This window comes from Schistocerca cancellata, chromosome 4 (genome assembly GCF_023864275.1).
Source record: "Schistocerca cancellata isolate TAMUIC-IGC-003103 chromosome 4, iqSchCanc2.1, whole genome shotgun sequence".
Classification (NCBI taxonomy): Eukaryota; Metazoa; Arthropoda; class Insecta; order Orthoptera; family Acrididae; genus Schistocerca; species Schistocerca cancellata.
This window is the reverse complement of record NC_064629.1, coordinates 402124959-402146127: the sequence shown is the minus strand read 5'-3', so window position 1 is coordinate 402146127 and position 21169 is coordinate 402124959. Positions and strand designations below refer to the sequence as shown.

The 21169-nt window shown below is 46.7% G+C and overlaps 1 protein-coding gene across 4 annotated transcripts in view; it reads left to right on the top strand.

Annotated features, from left to right (window-relative positions):
* The window catches only part of LOC126183233 (transmembrane protein 39A), a 161101-nt gene that overhangs the window by 21357 nt on the left and 118575 nt on the right, over positions 1-21169 (top strand). For all 4 annotated transcript variants that reach the window (XM_049925019.1, XM_049925021.1, XM_049925020.1 and 1 more), the window contains exons 3-4: positions 18802-18849; positions 19114-19224. In XM_049925019.1, coding sequence (XP_049780976.1) covers positions 18802-18849; positions 19114-19224 — 159 coding nt within the window. The remainder of the gene's footprint in view (positions 1-18801; positions 18850-19113; positions 19225-21169) is intronic.

The window sequence follows — 21169 nt, the reverse complement described above, 5'->3', positions numbered from 1 at the left end:
CTCAGAGGCCCAGTTCCAATTTTTGTCCAGAACTTCTTGTCAATCTGTACTTTCTGGGTGCAAGTTTGTGCTACCCACAGTACCTCCATATTGAAAGAGAATGGTTTCCCACAGTGCTCTGTATTGAGTGTCCCTCTCCTCCAAGTAGCCCTCAATGTTCTAGCAGCAGCTGTGAGATCTTCTGTATCACCCTCCTCATATGCCAATGGTTTTTGCTTTTACTGTTGCTCCTCTAGTGTGGGTGTTGCTGAATGCCAACTGCAGGCACCATTCAAAAGGCACAGTCATGGGCCCTCACCCACATTTTTCAGTTTTCAGACACCGAGACTTGTCATGCACTTCAGATGAAATACCATCACCATGATACTGTTAATCCACAACCAGGACATGACCTCAACGACCAATTGCTCAGTGTGGTGGAGACTTACTGCTTTTCGGAACTGCTCTTCGATGCCCGGCTGACGTGGCTTCCCCGTCTTCACCAGCTTAAGCAAAGATGCTGGCTACACCTTCATACATTTTGCTGCTTCAGGAACACTAGTTTGGGTGCAGACTGCACTATCCTTCTGTGGCTTTACAAAGCCCTATTCCTGTTCAGTCTTGATTGTGGGAGTCTGGCATATGATTCCACATTGCCCTCAGCATTGCGGTCACTGGTGCCGATACGCCACTGTGGGGTCAAACTTGCAGCAGGAGCCTTTCAAGCTAGCCCTGTGAACAGCCTACTTGTGGAGACTGGGGTCCCTTTATTATGGAACAGGCATCAACAACAGCTACTCAATTATGCTATATATATTTGCAGCTCCCGTAAGCATCCAAACTACTGTGTCCTTTTTCCTAGTAGGGAGATCCACCTACAGTGACAGAGACTCAGAATTGGGTTCACAATAGCAGTTCGACTATAGAGAGTCTGCTCTGAACTCCAACTTCCCCACAGCTGCCTCTTGTCAGGAAGCTATTGCCCGATGTCGGACCTGTCTCGATTTATCCTTTGGACCAAAAGATTCAGTTGACCCCTGGTGTTTCGCCACCTGTTTCCAGCTGTATTCAATGTATTTCTGGTTTTGGGAGTGGTATACACTGATGGTTCAGCGGTCGATGGATGAACCGGTTTTGCATACATACATGCAGGACTCGGTTAACTACGCTCCCTGATGAATAGAAGCAGTGTGTTCACTGCTGAATTTGTGGGCATCAAATGAGCCCTTAGCCACACTCTTTATTGGACTGGAAAGATACTTCTAATCTGCAGCGACTCCCTGAGCAGCCTTCAGGTTATAAACCAGTGCTACTCTTGTCTCCTGGTAGTCACGACTATGTGGGATCTTCTTTCTGACCTCCATCAAGGTGGATGGGCAATAATCTTTGTTTGAACCTCTGGAAGTGTTGGGATCTCAGGGAATGGATATGCCGACCACTTGGCAAAGTTGGTTACCAGACTTTACCAGTCTGAATTTCAGTGTTCAACAGCAATTAAATAACATGTACTAATCCTTGAATCTTGTCCATGTCCATATCACAACTATATGTTCCCTCACAACTAGCTAAGATGCGAGGTGACAACCGTCACTGTGGAAGACTAGAGCACAGTGCAATGTATTGAGGTGAAATGCGAACTGAGTCCTGGTGCGATTTATTATTCTGGTACAGAGATTGAGACAGCTCAGTCAGTGGTGGCGGCCTGTACGCACGCGGCCCTCTGGGCGTTATCGGCATGTAGCTTGTGGGTGTGTCTTGGTCTTCTCTTGTCGTAGGCGCGTTTAGTTGAGTGCCTGCTATACAATGTTTCCTAGTGCTGACCGGTGTGCTGGCGAAGGTGTATGCCAGCACACTGGACTCTCCAAACAAACTGAGGGCAATAAAGGAGATCACGACCACGTGGCAGTGTTCCCTTCACCTCTCTTGCAGGGAATTGACTGTCCTTTGTTCTACATCTACATCCATACTCCGCAAGCCACCTGACGGTGTGTGGTGGAGGGTACTTTGAGTACCTATATTGGTTCTCCCTTCTATTCCAGTCTCGTATTGTTCGTGGAAAGAAAGATTGTCGGTATGCCTCTGTGTGGGATCTAATCTCTCTGATTTTATCCTCAGGATCTCTTCGCGAGATATACATAGGAGGGAGCAATATACTGCTTGGCTCCTCGGTGAAGGTATGTTCTCGAAACTTCATCAAAAGCCCGTATCAAGCTACTGAGCGTCTCTCCTGCATAGTCTTCCACTGGACTTTATCTAACATCTCCATAATGCTTTTGAGATTACTAAATGATCCTGTAACAAAGCGCGCTGCTCTCCGTTGGATCTTCTCTATCTCTTCTATCAACCCTATCTGGTACGGATCCCACACTGGTGAGCAATATTCAAGCAGTGGGCGAACAAGTGTACTGTAACCTACTTCCTTTGTTTTCTTCCAATGAATCTGTCTGACATCTGCTTTACCGATGATCAGCTTTATATGATCGTTCCATTTTAAATCACTCCTAATGCCTACTCCCAGATAATTTATGGAATTAACTGCTTCCAGTTGCTGACCTGCTATTTTGTAGCTAAATGATAAGGGATCTATCTTTCTATGTATTCACAGCACATTACACTTGTCTACATTGAGATTCAATTGCCGTTCCCTGCACCATGCGTCAATTCGCTGCAGATCTTCCTGCATTTCAGTACAATTTTCCATTGTTACAACGTCTCGATACACCACAGCATCATCTGCAAAAAGCCTCAGTGAACTTCCGATGTTATCCACAAGGTCATTTATGTATATTGTGAATAGCAACGGTCCTACAGCACTCCCCTGCCCCCCCAGGGGGTCCACAACTCTTTTGTGGATACGTGCGTAGCGAGCACGGGACCCCGAGCTAATGTGGCCTTCCTTCCTTTCCGGGCTGCATACCTTCCCATTCCGCATCCTTCCCCATCCCTATCTTCGCCCCTCCTCCCCTCACCTCTGGCTCTTTCCTTCCCTTTCTCCCCATATGGGAGTATGGTTTGTGCCTACGTCCGGAGACGAACGCTCGTAAATGTACTGCATTCTTTGCCTTCCTTGCTTTTATGTCTTCTTCCTTCCTTTGTCCTTCTCTGTCTTCTTCCTTCCTTTGTCCTTCTCTTTTCCTTACCTCTTCTCTTTCCCTTTTCTCCGCTGCGGCGTTTGAGACCTCTCTTCCTTCCTTTCCCTTTCTCTTTCTTCCTCCCTGTGCGTGTCTGAAGGCCGACCCACGCCCTTCGTGCGTAGCCGGTGACGGGGTAACGCGTAATTCCCCGTCCCGGGTAGACAGGTAGGACACGTACGTACCCCCTGGTAACGGCCAGGCCCAGGGAGGGGTGATTACCCGAGCTGATACCTTCCGAAAATGCCGATTGGTCCCTCCGTCCGTTTGTCGGGAGGTGTGACCTGAGGTGTGAACAATCACCTAAGGCGGGAGTGCCCTCAGAGAGGGCCCCCACAAGGGAGGAGCGCGCCATCGGAGACGCCGGTAATCATGGGGGATTCTTCCGCAATGGTTTCCTCACCTTCCACTAAGTCTGCTCACAAACGTAAGTATACTGAGTCTCAGCCACAGACGATTCTTCCATCATTGCCACAGTTCCTTGTTGTTTCTCGGTCTGATGAAGGTCATGACTTCTCCACGGTCAACCCTTTCATTATTCAGAAAGGTGTCGACGCAATAGCAGGTCCTGTAAAGTCTTGTTCCAGATTACGGAATGGCACCCTGTTGTTAGAAACACACAGTGCCCTCCAGGCACAAAAATTGCTGCGTACTTCTCTGCTCCACACCTTCCCTGTCCGGGTGGAACCGCACCGTACCTTAAATTCCTCGCGTGGAGTCGTTTATACACGCTCCCTCGATGGATTGTCTGACGAAGAAATTCAGCACTATCTGTCTGACCAGGGCGTAACGGCAGTTCATAGAGTAATGAAACGGGTTGACACGAACATCATTCCAACCCGCACTGTCTTCTTGACATTTGACACAGTTCAACTCCCATCGAAAATCAAGGCAGGCTATGAGATAATTTCCGTTCGACCTTACGTCCCAAACCCTACGCGTTGCTATCGATGTCAGCGGTTCAATCACACCAGCCAGTCCTGTTCCAATCCAGCCAAATGTGTAACGTGTGGCAAGGATGCCCATGAGGGTGCTTGTCCACCTCCATCCCCTTGCTGCATCAACTGTATGGGTGACCACGCAGCTTCCTCTCGAGATTGCCCCGTTTTTAAGGACGAGAAGCTCATCCAGGAAATAAGGGTGAAGGAAAAGGTGTCGACCTTTGCTGCTCGAAAATTATTCGCCAGTCGCAAGCCCACCGTGCCTCAGACAGGAAAATACAGCGCTGCCCTTGCTTCTCCTCGGCCAACAAAGGAGGCGGCCACGCAGACTTGCGACCTCACCTTTAGTACCACGGTCGTCAGATTGGCCAGCGCAAAGATCGCTCGATCAACCTCACCACTTTCGCCTGCCCACTCTATGGCTCACCCTTCGTCGGGTTCTGCTACATCTCGAGCCCAAAAGTCGGACGCCAAGTCTTCGAAAAAAGAGCATACTCGTGAAGAGTTTTTACGTACCGCAACTTCACAACCATCGGTTCCTTCTTCATCTAAACCACATTCTTCCAAGAAGGCTACAAAGAAACCCAGTTCCTCTCCCTCTCCGCCAAGGCGTGCCCCCTCTACAGCACCACCTGGCGGACATCGCCCTCGGCCATCTTCTGTGTCGCCGAGGCGCACTGCTGGTGGCCGGTCAACCGGCCGATCGCTGGTGGCAGGAGCTGCTCCTGACCAACCTATGGATCAGGATCTTCTGCCTTCGGCTGACTGCCATTCCATGCTGTCGGTCGCTAGCTCCGAGCAGTCTTTGACTTGACAGCAACTTTGGTCACAGTCCTCCATTTTCTGTTCACCCCATGTCCATTATCCACTGGAATATCCGCGGCATTCGAGCCAATAGGGATGAATTGTCGATCCTCTTAAGATCCTACTCGCCGGTCATCTTCTGTCTTCAGGAAACGAAGCTGCGTCCCCATGACCGCTTTGTTCTCCCTCATTTTCAGTCCGTCCGATATGATCTCCCCTCTGTTGAAGGCTCTCCAGCCCATGGAGGACTCATGATTCTTCTCCATGATACTCTCCATTATCACCTAATCCCCTTAAACACTTCCTTCCAAGCTGTCGCCGTCCGTCTTTCCCTTTCCGGATACACGCTCTCTCTTTGTACTATATACATTCCATCGTCCACACCAATGGCACGAGCTGATCTCCTTCATCTTCTTGGTCAGCTTCCACCCCCCTATTTGCTGGTTGGGGACTTCAATGCCCACCACCCGCTTTGGGGATCTCCACATCCTTGTCCACGTGGCTCCATATTGCTAGACGTCTTCCACCAAGCGGATCTAGTTTGCCTCAACACTGGGGTCCCCACATTTTTGTCTGCCTCCACGACAACCTTATCTCATTTGGACCTTGCGGTTGGTACTGTTCCGCTAGCTCGGCGCTTCGAATGGTTCGCCCTTGATGATACACACTCGAGTGACCACTTTCCATGTGTCCTCAGACTGCAGCCTCAACTGCCATATATGCGCCCGCGACGCTGGAAGTTTGCCCAAGCCGATTGGACACTTTTTTCGTCTCTCGCGACATTCGATGACCGTCGCTTTCCCAGCGTCGACGATGAGGTCACACATATTACCGACGTTATCCTTACAGCTGCGGAACGTTCAATACCACGCACCTCCGAATTGCCCCGGCGCCCCCCAGTTCCTTGGTGGAACGAGGCATGCCGTGATGCAATACGTGAGCGGCGACGTGCTCTTCGCATTTTCCGTCACCATCCTACTTTGGCCAACTGTATCCGCTATAAGCAACTCCGTGCGCGATGCCGTCGCGTCATCCGCGATAGCAAGAAGGCAAGCTGGAATTTCTTTATTAGCTCATTTAACACCTTCACTCCCTCCTCGGAAGTTTGGAGTCGGCTTCGACGGTTCTCAGGCGCGCCTAGTTTCTCCCCGGTCTCTGGGCTCACTGTCGCGCATGATACCTTAGTGGATCCCGTCGCAATTTCTAACTCGTTGGGTCAGCACTTTGCTGAGATTTCGAGCTCTTCAAATTACCCGCCAGCGTTTCTCCCGAAGAAACGTGCAGCGGAAGTGCGACCTCTTGCTTTCTCCTCTCACAATCACGAAAGCTACAATACTGTTTTCTCCATGCGGGAACTCCAACATGCCCTCTCATCTTCTCGCTCCTCCGCCCCGGGACCGGATGGTATTCATGTCCAAATGTTGCTGCATTTATCAACCCCTAGTCTGCGTTACCTCCTTCGCCTTTATAATCGAATTTGGACCGACAGTACCTTTCCCAAACGGTGGTGGGAAGCTATTGTCGTTCCTGTTCCGAAACCTGGAAAGGACAAACATCTCCCCTCTAGCTATCGCCCCATTTCTCTCACGAGTAGTGTCTGTAAGGTTTTGGAGCGTATGGTGAATTACCGTTTAGCTTGGTGGCTGGAATCCCGCAGTCTTTTAACACCAGCCCAATGCGGATTCCGGAAGCATCGTTCTGCAGTTGACCATCTTGTTGCTCTCTCCACTTATATCATGAACAATTTTCTCCGGAAACGCCAAACGGTAGCAATATTTTTCGATCTGGAGAGAGCATACGATACCTGTTGGAGGGCAGGCATCCTCCGCACACTATTCTCTTGGGGCTTTCGAGGCCGGCTGCCCCTTTTTCTTCGCGAATTTATGGCAGAGCGCACTTTTAGGGTGCGGGTGAACACTACTCTCTCCCGTACTTTCTCCCAAGAAAACGGGGTACCCCAGGGATCCGTGCTGAGTGTTGTACTGTTTGCCATCGCCATAAATCCAATTATGGATTGTCTCCTTCCTGATGTCTCGGGCTCCCTCTTTGTGGACGATTTTGCGATCTACTACAGCTCTCAACGGACCAGCCTTCTTGAACGACGTCTTCAAGGATGTCTCGATCGCCTCCACTCGTGGAGCATCGAAACCGGCTTCCGTTTCTCACCCAGTAAGACCGTTTGTGTCAATTTTTGGCGACGTAAGGAGTTTCTTCCGCCCTCCTTACATCTAGGTCCTGTCAACCTTCCGTTTTCAGACGTCGCTAAATTCTTGGGTCTTATGTTTGACAGAAAACTGTGCTGGTCCTCCCACGTCTCCTATCTTTCGGCTCGCTGTCTGCGATCGCTTAACACCCTCCGTGTCCTGAATGGTACCTCCTGGGGAGCGGACCGAGTGGTCCTTCTCCGCCTCTATCGCGCCTTAGTGCGCTCAAAATTGGATTACGGAAGCATAGTCTACTCCTCTGCTCGGCCGTCTATTCTTCGGCGTCTCGACTCTATCCACCACCGTGGATTACGTTTAGTGTCTGGAGCTTTTTACACTAGCCCTGTGGAAAGCCTTTATGCTGAGACTGCTGAACCTCCGCTGTCCAATCGGCGAGCAGTCCTCCTGAGTCGTTATGCTAGCCATCTGTCTTCCATGCCTGCTAATCCAGCCCATGACCTTTTTTTCGACGCCTCCTTTGATGTAGGGTATGCAGGCCGCTCCTCCTCCCTACTACCCCCGGGAGTCCGCTTCCGTCAATTGCTCGATTCTCTTTCCTGCCGCTTTCCGAAAACCTTTTTGACAACTTGGGGTACAGCACCGCCTTGGCTCCGTCCCCGGATCTGCCTGCTCCGTGACCTTTGTCAATTTCCCAAGGATGGTACCCCTACACTTGTTTATCGTCGGGCATTTGCTGCTCTATGTGCACAAATGACGGACGCCACGTTTATTTACACCGACGGCTCGAAAACATCATTAGGTGTAGGGAGTGCCTATATTGTTGGCGACACCCCAAATCGCTTTCGACTTCCCGACCAGTGTTCGGTTTATACTGCGGAGCTTTACGCTGTTCTCCAGGCTGTCCACTACATCCGCCGCCATCAGCGGATACAGTACGTTATCTGCTCAGATTCTCTCAGCTCTCTCCTCAGTCTCCAAGCTCTTTACCCTGTGCACCCTCTGGTCCACCGGATTCAGGACTGTCTGCGCTTGCTCCACCTGGGGGGCGTCTCGGTGGCGTTCCTCTGGCTCCCGGGACACGCTGGTATCTGTGGGAATGAGGCGGCCGATATGGCGGCCAAGGCTGCAGTCTCTCTTCCTCGACCAGCTATTCAGTCGCTTCCCTTCACCGATCTACGGAGCGGTTTATGTCGCCAAGTTGCTCATTTATGGCATGCGCATTGGTCAACACTTCCCCGTAATAAATTGCGGGAAGTGAAAGCCCTTCCTTGCGCTTGGACTTCTTCCTCCCGAACGCGTCGTCGGGAGGAGGTAATTTTAGCTCGACTCCGGATAGGGCACTGTCTTTTTAGCCATAGACATCTTTTAAGCGGTGATCCTCCTCCACTCTGTCCCCACTGCTCTCAGCCGTGGACGGTCAGACACCTTTTAATTGAATGCCCCTTTTTTAATCCATTACGCTCCCGTCTACAGCTATCGCCTGATCTATCGTCGATTTTAGCAGATGACACGCGCTCAGCCGACCGCGTTCTCCAGTTTATTAGTGACAGTGAAATGACGTCAGTCATTTGAAGTTTTTTTTTTTTGGGGACAACCACCCCGTCTGTACTGGATTTTTAAGCATTCTTTCTACTTTTAGTTTCTCCAATTTTATGAGTTTGTTTTCATTGCTGCTGGTTTTCAATTTCGGTTTTTTACTGTCTTAAGTCACGGGCTGGGCGCTAATGACCATAGCAGTTTTGCGCCCTAAAAACCACAACCAATAAAAAAAAAAAAAAAAAGCACTCCCCTGCGGCACACCTGAAATCATCTTTTACCTTGGAAGACTTCTCTCCATTGAGAATGACATGTTGCGTTCTGTTATCTAGGAACTCTTCAATCCAATGACACAATTGGTCTTATAGTCCATGTGCTCTTACTTTGTTCTTTAAATGACTGTGGGGAAAAACACGGCATCTACCTGGGAACCCGTCTCTATGGCCCTCTGAGTCTCGTGGACGAATAGCGCGACCTGGGTTTCACACGATCGTCTTTCTCGAAACCCATGCTGGTTCCTACAGAGTAGATTTCTAGTCTCGAGAAAAGTCATTATACTTGAACTTAATAAGTGTTCCAAAATCCTACAACTGATCGACGTTAGAGATATGGGTCTATAGTTCTGCACATCTGTTCGACGTCTCTTCTTGAAAATGGGGATGACCTGTGCCCTTTTCCAATCCTTTGGAACGCTATGCTCTTCTAGAGACGTACGGTACACCACTGCAAGGAGGGGGGCAAGTTCCTTCCGCGTACTCTGTGTGTTGGCTAAACATTGGTCACACTTTGCTGACCTATGGCCACATTCTCAGACGTGAGGACCCACCTCACTGCCGATGCGGTGCTCGCCTGACGGTGGTTCGCATCCTGCTCAACTGCCCAAATTTGGCTGTTTTATGTTGATATCTTAAGCTTCCTGATGTGCTTCTTCTGCTGCTAACAGACAACACCAAAGCAGCTGACCTGATTTTACATTTCACCCACTAACATGGTTTCTACTCATCTCTGTGAGGTGGGGTACTGTGACCTCATTGACTGCCTGAGGGTTGGAGGGGCACCCCTTGCCTGCTCTGGCCCAGGGGACCCTCAGCGACCCTTGTTCAGAGGTCTCGCCTGACCCAATTCTTCTTCCCACCTTTTAATTCTCCTTATTGTTTCTTGTGTTTGACGTTTTTAATGTTTTATCTTTCCTAAAATGTTATCTTGTCTGTGGTACTCATTTTTGTGGGGTAACGGACAGTGAGGTGGCACTGGTGGGATGCAGAGGGTCTATCTCCTACCGCATAGTGTGCTCCAGGGGCCTCCAACTGCATTCTGGGCAGAGTGGCCTCTCACTCCCCTCCCATTTCTCCTTGGTTTTGTCTCTGTCTTACTGTATCTTACATACACTCAGGCTTCCCAGGATTTGCCTTTTGTATCCTTCTACTGAGGATTAGTCCTGGTTTGATAGATGTGGGATGAAGGGGCTGATGACCTTGCATACTGTCGTGTCCATCCCCCCTCGCCCCCACCCCCAATTCTTGTTTGGGGTTAAAATAGGCCCAAGGTATTCCTGTCTGTCATAAGAGGCGACTAAAAGGAATCTTGTGTTTTGGCTTAATGATTTATGGTCTCCCTTTTGGGTTTGACCTCCACCTTCCCAAATTCTACAGAAGTGCGGGCCATTTGGGGAAGGACATCCTATGTGGTGCATCATGTGCCCATTGTGCTCTAAGACCTTCTGCACTTAGTATTGTAATGGAAATGTAATTGCACCTGTCATCCAGCCTTTTGGGCGAGGAAGTTTTGCGGGTTGCATACTTTACATCCATTTTGTGTGTGTGTGTGTGTGTGTGGGGGGGGGGGGGGGGGAGGAGGTCATCATGTACCCTCTAGGTTGTAGCCCCCTGACAACACAGAGATCGCACTGTTGATGATACCTGAGTTGCAACTCTCCATGTGTGCCAAGGAGTAGATGCCCGTTTTTTTGGGGGGCATCAGGACTGCCAGCCACAGCCATCATGCCAGGTGGCCTTTTTTGTGGCTGGGTGATGCCCTTGGGGAATGCTCCTGATCGGAGTGGTTGGTATCATGGCGAGTGACACGCAATAAAAGGGATGAAGTTGCCCATTGCTGGTGGTTGAACAGCCCCAGCAGTTTCTAAGCAAGGAAAAGGCCAGTATAATGCTGACTAGATATGACCCCAAATCATTCCCTTCCCTGTCTGCACCATGGGAGGAATGCAGGGCTAAGGATCAAGGAGAGACATACTCTCCCCATTTTTTAGTTTGCACAAGGTCTGATGGGGAATCCTTTTTAACAACAATGCATCTGTTTCCCAGAGAGCACTTAGAGGGCAGGTTCGGGGCAGTGGCAGGAATGTCCAGAATGAGGAATGGGTCAGTTCTGATAAAAACAGCCTCTCCTGCCCAGTCACAGGCATTGCTTGCCTGTGACAAGCTGGGTGATGTCCTAGTTTCCATCACCCCACATAAGAGCTTAAACGTGGTGCAAGGGGTTATATTCCATAGAGATTTCCTCGTGCAGTCCCATGATGAGTTGTGCACCAACCTACAGCTAAGAGGTGTACACTTTGTCAGGCATGTGAATAGAGACCAAAGGACAGCAGGGATGCTACCGGTGCCTTCATCTTGGCCTTAGAGAGCAATATGTTGCCTGAAAAAGGCAGGGTGATGGTGTACCAATGTGACATTTAACCCTGTGTTCCTCCCCTTCTGTGGTGTTTGGGCACATGTCCTCTCAGTGTAATGCCAGTCCCACATATTGGTAGTATGCACGTCCATCACACGTGACCATTCCTTGTGCCCCTCCTGCCATTTGTGTCAACTGCAAATATCACCATTCCCCCTGTACGCCAGACTGCACCATTTATCAGGAAGAGGGGAAGATGATGGAATATAAGACCATGGACAGGCTCACCTACGCAGAGGCACAACAGAAGTATGACTGTCTCAACTCTGTATGCATGACACAGTCATATTCTATGGCTACTATGACATCGTCCTTTCTGGAAACAGCATCCCTATCAGCTATACCCCTTAAAGTGGGCCCTCAGAGCCGCCAGACTATGCCTGCCCCCTTGATGGTTGGGGGATATCCTCCTCCCATTGCTTCCTTCCCACCTACTTCGGGAGCAATGCCCCCCCCACAGCCATTGGGGACGTCAATCCCCATCCCTCAGCTGGAGAAACACCAACCTTCTCTAGCTTCTCTTGCTGGGAAGCAGTCCCTTGGGACACTACCTTATCAGGTTTCTGCTGCTGTGAGGCCATACATCAGGCAGTGGCTGAAGAAGCCACAAGTTGATGGTTGTAGGGCTTCACGTTCATCATCAGTTCCTGATATCAACTCAAGGAAGCCCTCCCGGACAGTTAAGCCTAAGGAGACTTGAGAAGAAGAAAAGATCCCGATGGCCCCCACATCACTACTTCCGCCATCCTCAAATTGTGAGGATTTGGTGGAAATCCTAGTGGCCACAGAGGACCTAGATCTCCCCAAAGCCTCAGAACCAATGAAAACAACTACCACAAGCACTCAACCAGTGGCATAAACTGCCCCCTCGGTCCCTTTGTGCCCTTCCAGTACACTGAGAGCTTGATCCTCCCGTGGATGCTCCACCTGTTACTACAACTCTTAAGCACTTCACCTGCTTTAGGCATTGCCCTTCACGAAACTTACTTTCCAACAAAGTGGACCTCCAACCTTCACGGCTGTTGGGGATATTACAAGAGCTGTACTGTCTATAACAGGGTGTCAGGTGATGTATATATGTCCGTGACTATATATATGGTGAACCTTTGTGTCTCCAAACAACTTTGGAGGCTGTGGTTAACAGGGTAAGGACAATGCAGGATCTTACCATCTGCAACGTCAATCTTTCCTCAGATGGTGAAGTATCTCAAAATGTATAGGCTGCACTGGTTTTCAACACCCCCATCCCCACCTTTCCTTATTCTCGGTGATTTCCATTCCCATAACCCTCTGTGGGGTGGAACGTGAGCACTGGCTGAGGTAAAGATTTTGAAAATTTACTGGCACACCTCGATCATTGTCTCTTAAATACTGGGGCACTCACACATTTCAGTATGCCACATTGCACCTAGTTGGCCATTGAGCTTTCAGTCTGCAGCCCTGGCCTTCTACCATATATTCACTGGAGAGTTCATGACGACCTGTGTGGGGTGATCACTTTCCGATTTTCCTGTGCCTACCCCAGTGTCACTCCACTGGTTGCCTGCCCAGATGGGCTCTTGACAGAGTTGACTGCGTTACTTTCATTGCTGCTGTCGTTGTTGGATCTTCACTGCATGGCAATATCAGTTTGGTGATCCAAAACACAGCTGCGACCATTGCTTCAGCTGCCTACTTAACAATCCCTGTTCCTCAGGATCCCTCGGTGGAAGACAGTGGCTTGCTGGTCTCCAGAAATCACCGAGGCCATTAGAGATCATAGGCGGGCTCTCCAACATCATAAGTGGCACCCATGGCTGGCGGATGTAATCGCCTTTCAATGGCTCCGTGCCTGGGCCTGCCAACTGATAAAGAGGCCGAAGCAGGAGTGTTGGGAACTGTATGTTTCAACCGTTGGATCCTGTACCTCTCCTCCTCAGGTTTGGACTAAGATCAGACGCCTTTACAGATTCCAGACCCCTGCAGGTGTACCTGGGATTTCCACGAATGGAGCTATACAGGGTGGTCCATTGATTGTGACCGGGCCAAATATCTTACGAAAAAACTACAAAGAACAAAACGTTTCTAGCTTGAATGGGGAAACCAGATGGCGCTATGGTTGGCCCGCTAGATGGCGCTGCCATAGGTCAAATGGATATCAACTGCGTTTTTTTTTAAAATAGGAATCCCCAGTTTTATTACGTATTTGTGTAGTATTTAAAGAAATATGAATGTTTTAGTTGGACCACTTTTTTCGCTTTGTGATAGATGGCGCTGTAATAGTCACAAACATATAAGTACGTGGTATCACGTAACATTCTGCCAGTGCGGACGGTATTTGCTTCGTGATACATTACCCGTGTTAAAATGGACCATTTACCAATTGTGGAAAAGGTCAATATCGTGTTGATGTATGGCTATTGTGATCAAAATGCCCAATGGGTGTGTGCTATGTATGCTGCTCGGTATCCTGGACGACATCATCCAAGTGCCCGGACCATTTGCCAGATAGTCACATTATTTAAGGAAACAGGAAGTGTTCAGCCACATGTGAAACATCATCCACGACCTGCAACATACGATGATGTCCAAGTAGGTGTTTTAGCAGCTGTCATGGCTAATCTGCACATCAGTAGCAGACAAATTGTGCAAGAATCAGGAATCTCAAAAACGTTGGTGTTGAGAATGCTACATCAACAGTGATTGCACGCGTAACATATTTCTATGCACCAGGAATTGCATGGTGACAACTTTGAACATCGTGTACAGTTCTGCAGTGGGCACAAGAGAAATTACGGGATGATAGACTTTTTGCACATGTTCTATTTAGCGACGAAGTGTCATTCACCAACTGCGGTAACATAAACTGGCATAATATGCACTATTGGGCAACGGAAAATCCACGATGGCTGCGACAAGTGGAACATCAGCGACCTTGGCGGGTTAATGTATGGTGCGGCATTATGGGAGGAAGGATAATTGGCCCCCATTTTATCGATGCCAGTCGAAATGGTGCAATGTATGCTGATTTCCTATGTAATGTTCTACTGATGTTACTACAAGATGTTTCACTGCATGACAGAATGGCGATGTACCTCCAACATGATGGATGTCCGGCACATAGCTCGCTTGCGGTTGAAGTAGTACTGAATAACATATTTCATGACAGGTGGATTGGTTGTCGAAGCACCATACCATGACCTGCATGTTCACTGGATCTGACGTCCCCGGATTTCTTTCTGTGGGGAAAGTTGAAGGATACTTGCTATCGTGATCCACCGACAATGCCTGACAACATGTGTCAGCGCATTGTTAATGCACGTGCGAACATTACAGAAGGCGAACTACTCGCTGTTGAGAGGAATGTCGTTACACCTATTGCCGATTGCATTGAGGTTGACGTACATCATTTTGAGCATTTATTGCATTAATGTGGTATTTATAGGTAATCACGCTGTAACAGCATGTGTTCTCAAAAATAAGTTCACAAAGGTACATGCATCACATTGGAACAACCGAAATAAAATGTTCAAACGTACCTATGTTCTGTATTTTAATTTAAGTAACCTACCTGTTACCAACTGTTCGTCTAAAACTGTGAGCCATATGTTTGTGACTACTACAGCACCATCTATCACAAAGTGAAAAAAGTGGTCCTACTAAAACATTCATATTTCTCTACGTACTACACAAATATGTAATAAAAATGGGGGTTCCTATTTTAAAAAAATGCAGTTGATATCCGTTTGACCTGTTTCAGTGCCATCTAGCGGGCCAACCACAGCGCCATCTGGTTTCCCCCTTCAAGCTAGACAAGTTTCGTTCTTCATAGTTTTTTCGTTTGATGCTTATTTCGTGAGATATTCGGCCCGGTCATGATCAATGGACCACCTTGTATATACCAACCGAGATGCAATCATCAAACATTATGCTGTGCATTGTGCTCAAACTTATGCATCTGAGAATTATCACCCTGCCTTTCCTATCCTAAAACAGCGAGTAGAATGAAAGCGCTTAAGTTTTACTGCCTGCCACCTTGAGCCACACAAGCTCCGTTCGATGAGTGGGAATTCCTCGGTGCCCTTGCGCATTGCCCTGATGCAGCTCCAGAACCAGACCATATTCACTATTAAATGCTTAAACATTTCTCAGTGGGTTACCAGCATCACCTCCTTGCCATCTTCAACCGCATCTGAAGTGAGGGTGCATTCCCGTCGCAGTGGTGGGAAACCCATCATCATCCTATTGTTGAAACCTGGTAAAATCGCCCTAGAGATGGACAGCTACTGCACCATTAGCCTCACCAATGCTCTGTGTAAGTTACTCGAATGCATGGTGAGCTGGCAGCTGTGTTGGTCTTGGGGCCTTCTTGCTCTGGCCCTGGGTAGTTTCCGCCAAGGCTACTCCATCACAGATGAATTTGGTATGCCTAGAGTCTGCTGTCCGCACAGCCTTTGTCCAATGTCAACACTTTATTGCCATCTTTTTTTACTTAAAAAAAGGCCTGTGACACAACAAGGAGACATCATATCCTCACTACATTACACGGGTTGGGTCTCTGATGCCCGCTCCTGATATTCATACGGAATTTTTTGTCGTTCCGTATTGTCTGGGTTCAAGTCAGAGCTTTCCACAGTTCAGCCTTTATCGAACAGAATGGGGTCTCGCAGGGCTCTGTATTGAGTGTTCCTTTGTTTTTAGTGGCCATTAATGGTCTGGCAGCAGCTGTAGGGTCCTCAGCATCACATTCCCTATCTGCTGATGATCTTTGCATTCCCTTTCCTCCTCTAGTATTGGCTCTGCTGAATGATGACTGCAAGGAGCCATACTAAAGGTGCTATCATTGGCCCTCATCCTTGGCTTTCAGTATTCAGGTGCCAAGACTTGCATCATGCACTTCCCCATCGGCGTACTGTCCACCCACATCAAGAACTTTATCTCGATGACCAGCTACTTAACATAGTGGAGACTTATTGCTTGTTAGAATTGGTCGTCGTTGCCCAGCTAACTTGGCTTCCCCATATTCATCAGATAAGCAAAACTGCTGGCGGCATCTTAACAATCTTCACTGCGTGAGTAACACTAGCTGGGGTGCAGATCACTCTACTCTTTTGCGGCTATATAAAACTCTAGTACAGTTCCACCTTGATTATGAGAGTCTGGCTTATGGTTCAGCATCACCCTCAGCATTGTGGATACTGGACCCAATACACCACTACAGGGTTTGGCTTGTGACGGAAGCTTTTCGAACAAGCCCTGTGAACAGCCTACTCGTGGAGGCTGGGGTCCATTCATTGCGGATCAGGTGCCACCAACTGCTGGTTAATTATGCTGCATATGTCTGTAGTTTACCTGAGCACCCAAATTACTGCCTCCTCTTCCCAACCAGGGTGCTCCATCTCCCGCAACGGCAGTCCAGGTCAGGTAGTATGATAGCAATCTGCATTTTGTCCCTTCTTTCAGAACTTTTTCCCTCTGCCACCTTTCCTCTGAGTCCACTCATGTACTCATCCATGGTCCGTGCCACTGCCACAGCTTTGTCTGGACATATCACAAGGCCCAAAAGACTTAGTTCATCATGACACACTCTGCCACCAATTTTTTATCTCTTCTTGGTGACTTCCATGGCTCAGATAGATGGTCACAGTCGCTTGGCTTATGCTTAGGCTGGACATACTGAACAGCGCTCCTTGTCTGAAGGCTGCAGTGTTTTCATTGCAGAGTTGGCATCCATCTCTCGCGCTCTTGAGCATTTCAGCTCCTGCACTGAACAGTCCTTCCTCATCCTTAGTGACTTCTTAAGAAGCCTACAAGCTCTCGACTAGTGCTTCCCTCGCCATCCTTTGATAATGATTATCCAGGTGTCTGTTTATGCCCTTGAGCACTGTGGATATTCAGTGGCCTTTATATGTAACTCAGGACATATCAGCACCCGGGAAATGAACTTGCTGACAGGCTGACCAAACAGGCTACTGGTAAACTGACTGTGGAGATTGACACACCATAAACTGATCTCGGATCGGCCTTACGCCATAAAGTTTCTGGGATCTGGAATACCGAAGGGCATACCCTAATTACGCTAAATAAATTACATCCTATAGAGGAGACAGCGAATATGTGGAGGGTCATCCATGCGAGCCGCTTGCAGGGACTCCATTGCTCTTTGCCAGCTCCACATCGGCCATACTTGGCTGACTCATGGTCATCTCCTCCATCGTGAGGACCGACCCCACTGTCGATGCACTTCTCGATTGACAGAAGCCCATATCTTGTAGGACTATCCCAACCTAGGTGCCCTGAGGTGGATGCTTAACTTTCCTGACACAATACCTATAGTGTTAGGTGACAATGCCTCAACAGCTGAACAGCTGATCTAGTTTTAAGTTTTATTCGTGAGGGGAGGGGGGGGGGGGGGTTATCCTTCAATCTATGGTTGGGCACCTGAACTTATTTCCCAGGCCTTCACCCTGTGTTCATTTTTTACTCCTCCTTGCTATTTCTGATGCTGTTTCTTCGACTTGATTTTTGTCTTTTCACTATCTGTTTTTCTCTTGTCTTGTGTTTTTAGGCTAGAGATTTTAGTGTGTTGCTGGGTGGCTGGCTCATCCTGTTTATTCTTGTGCTCAGCCAGCCAAGGCCATGTGCTAAATTGTTTTAACACCTTCCACCACTTTTCCTTTTAGTTAATGTTTTCAATTTTTGTTTTTAACTTTCATTTCTTTTCTTCTGTGTAGTTACACACACAGTTTTATGCATTTTGCTTTTCCCTGGATTTCAGGTGGTAGGATTCTTTTGGGGTGTGGTTTCAATCCAAGACCTGAGTGACTAAGCAAAAAGAGATTGATAACCATGCAGTTTAGTCCCTTTGATCTACAAACCAACCAACCAACCTCACAGGTGGGGCCCTTTAACTCTAACAATCATTCAACCAACCAACCAACCAACCAACCACCTCTATGGCTCTGAGCACTATGGGACTTAACAACCACCTCTATGTTTGTGGCACCGTTTTATATTGACTATTAAAAGCTGTAGTACCCATTAATTGTAATGGATGAAAGAGGAAACAGTTAAAATTGCTATCTAGGTTTAGGATATCTGGGGTTTATTTAAATCTCTCTCTTAAGAGAGATGTTGGGATGGTTTGATGAGAAACAATAAGCCCAATTTCTTCCCAGGAGACGAGGTACTGACGGAAGTAAACCTGTGAGGGCAAGTTGTGAGTCATGTTTTGGCAGAGCACTTGCCTGAAGAAGGCGAAGGTTGTGAGTTCGAGTCTGTCTGGCACACATTTTAATCTGCCAGGAAGTTTTGCTAATTTCCTCCCACATCATTCTACAATCTGAGCTTTTACTCCATTTTTACTTACCTTGTTGCTTATGGCAAACGAGATTCTGAATTTCTATCCTTGATGCATTGCTGGGCTACATATTTTGACCTGATTTATAGTTTTGCTCACTTGCTTAATAATCTTCCTGTAGAAATTTGATTTCTTTTATTATGCTTAATTTTTATGTCAGTACACAATACTACTAATCTCAATTATTTATCTTTTTTTTTTTTTTAATTTTGCAGGGATGTTGATTCTGACAGCGAATCAGGGAAAAAGGAGACAAAAGTGCGGTAAGTTGTGCAAATATGCTGTGGGTATTGTAGGAATAGATATGTACCTTCGGTGAATGATATAATTGTAAATGACATTTTGGTGATCATTGGCAAGTTTAGATCATGTTCAGATTATGTTAAAGAAAAGGTCAAGAAGTGACTGATACAGGAGGCGGGCGTGGTCAGCGAATAGTTTGTTTGTATATATTGATTCACTCTCAATGTACTACAAAGTGGTATAACTGTTTGTAGCATCTAGGAAGTAACTCCTCATATTTTCAGGTCACATCATAATTTGTATAGGGGAGCAATTGGAAGCATACGACTCTATCTCATTGAGCAACCACTTCACTTCTGCATGGATGGACTTTCATTCAGAGCAAGACAGAATGGGTATGTGTTTTTAAGATTTAGTGTTCATATTTCATATGTTTTTCACAGAAACTTAAAATTTTAAATGTGGATTATCAACTGTAGCATACAGTATCTCTTTACAAAAATATACGTCTCATTTCTGTTATATTTTGTGCACTTATGTACAGATGAGGCTGGCATATTGTTTCTTATTTAAATATTCAGAGGTAAAGTAATAGATTCACACACAATTGGATGTTGATTTGGAACATAACACATGAGAAGATTGACAACAGTAATTCTGCCATCATAATATTGACAATGAGGAACACTAACAGTGAAATCATTAATTTATAGATATTACGTTCTTGTAGTTATTCACAATTTTTATTCCATATTGGCAGCACTTTAAAGACAGCTGTTGTTATTAATTTATGACACACAAAACTTACCATATGGCATCACTAGTACTGTTCAGTAAATCAGCCTGCTTTTCATGGTTGAATTATTGTGTGCTGCATTTTCTGGCACATATCAGATTTGTGAGGTTCTGTGGTTTTGAAATGAAATTCATAGTAGCATGCTTGTAGTAATAGAACCAGATATGTGAAATTTGGTGCTGCAATTTTTTTTTTTTTTTTTTAGAGAGAATTTCTGAAGGCTTCAAAAAGATAATTTTCTCTTTCTAGTGGTCTTCTACAGTTTTGTGGTGTTTTAGTTATATTAACTGGATGTACTTAGCATTAATTAGGCAAGGCTGTTCCAACAGTTCCCCATTGAGCATCACCTCCCATCAGATTACTCGTGGGCAGGTGCAGGTAGTATAACCTACCTGCCAGGCAGCTCTGTTGGACGTGTTATGCACATATATGTATCACGTGGCCACCACTTCTGCCAGCAGGCACGTGGCCAGAACAGTAGGATGGAATAAGCTATGCATGTCAGCTGGTTGCCTGTCTCTCTGCACCACTGATAATAGTCATCCAGCTGCCTGTGGGTGGGAACTTCAACTTGAACAACCTAAGTTAGACAGTTGATGGTAAGAGTGTTGATTGATTTTGTGAGCTGAAATCCTATTTCTGTATAGAGATAACTTTTGGGTGGTGAGTGCAGAAATGCCAAGAAGCAATAACAGCATCATGTAAGATGATAATATACTGCACATGGTAAATACTTTAACGGTTTTCAAGTTTTATTTAATATTTTCCTACTTTAGGTCTTTGACTTAGATCATGTGGTTTCCCCTGCTGAATGACTCAGTAGTTCATGGGAACAATGAAGTATGAATATCATGAGATTTAGGAAAATCATGCTAGTTTTAAATTACTGTGTTTGAATATGTTCTGATTCTAGACTGTGCTCATCATGAATTAGTTTTAATTATGGCTTGAAATAACAAATACAAATGAATCCCAAAATATGTCTTCAAGAAATGAAGTTTGGGGGAAATTAAATTCAAACAATTTGTCTTTTTTCAATAGTCTGGTGTCTGTGATAAGGCCAATACCATTCACTTTAGAATACTAAGCAAGTATGTAAAGTTAGTTCAAGAACATTATATGAAAGTGTGGCTGTGTGAAAATTTAAGTGATGGCAGCAAAAGTAGCGAGTGTAGGAAGACTCGAGATTTGAAGATACTGTTGGAATTATTTTTATTTATCTACTTTGTTAGTGACACAGTGCATGGGATAGGTCAAAACGTGCACATAACCTATTGAATGAAAACAAAATTGAATAGTAAAATATGGCGTTATGAAATGCTGGTAACGGTGGTGGCAAGCAGCAGCAGCAGCAGCAGCAACAACAACAACAACAACAACAACAACAAAAGTGGTGGTGGTGATAATAATACAATATAAGAATTTACTGCATTTTACAAATTTTAATAATGATCTAGTGAAAGGTAAGATTTCAACCATGGTGGCCTATTAGAAGAAACCACCTCATAATTTCCTTGGATCTGCCATAGAAACTGTAGAAAATC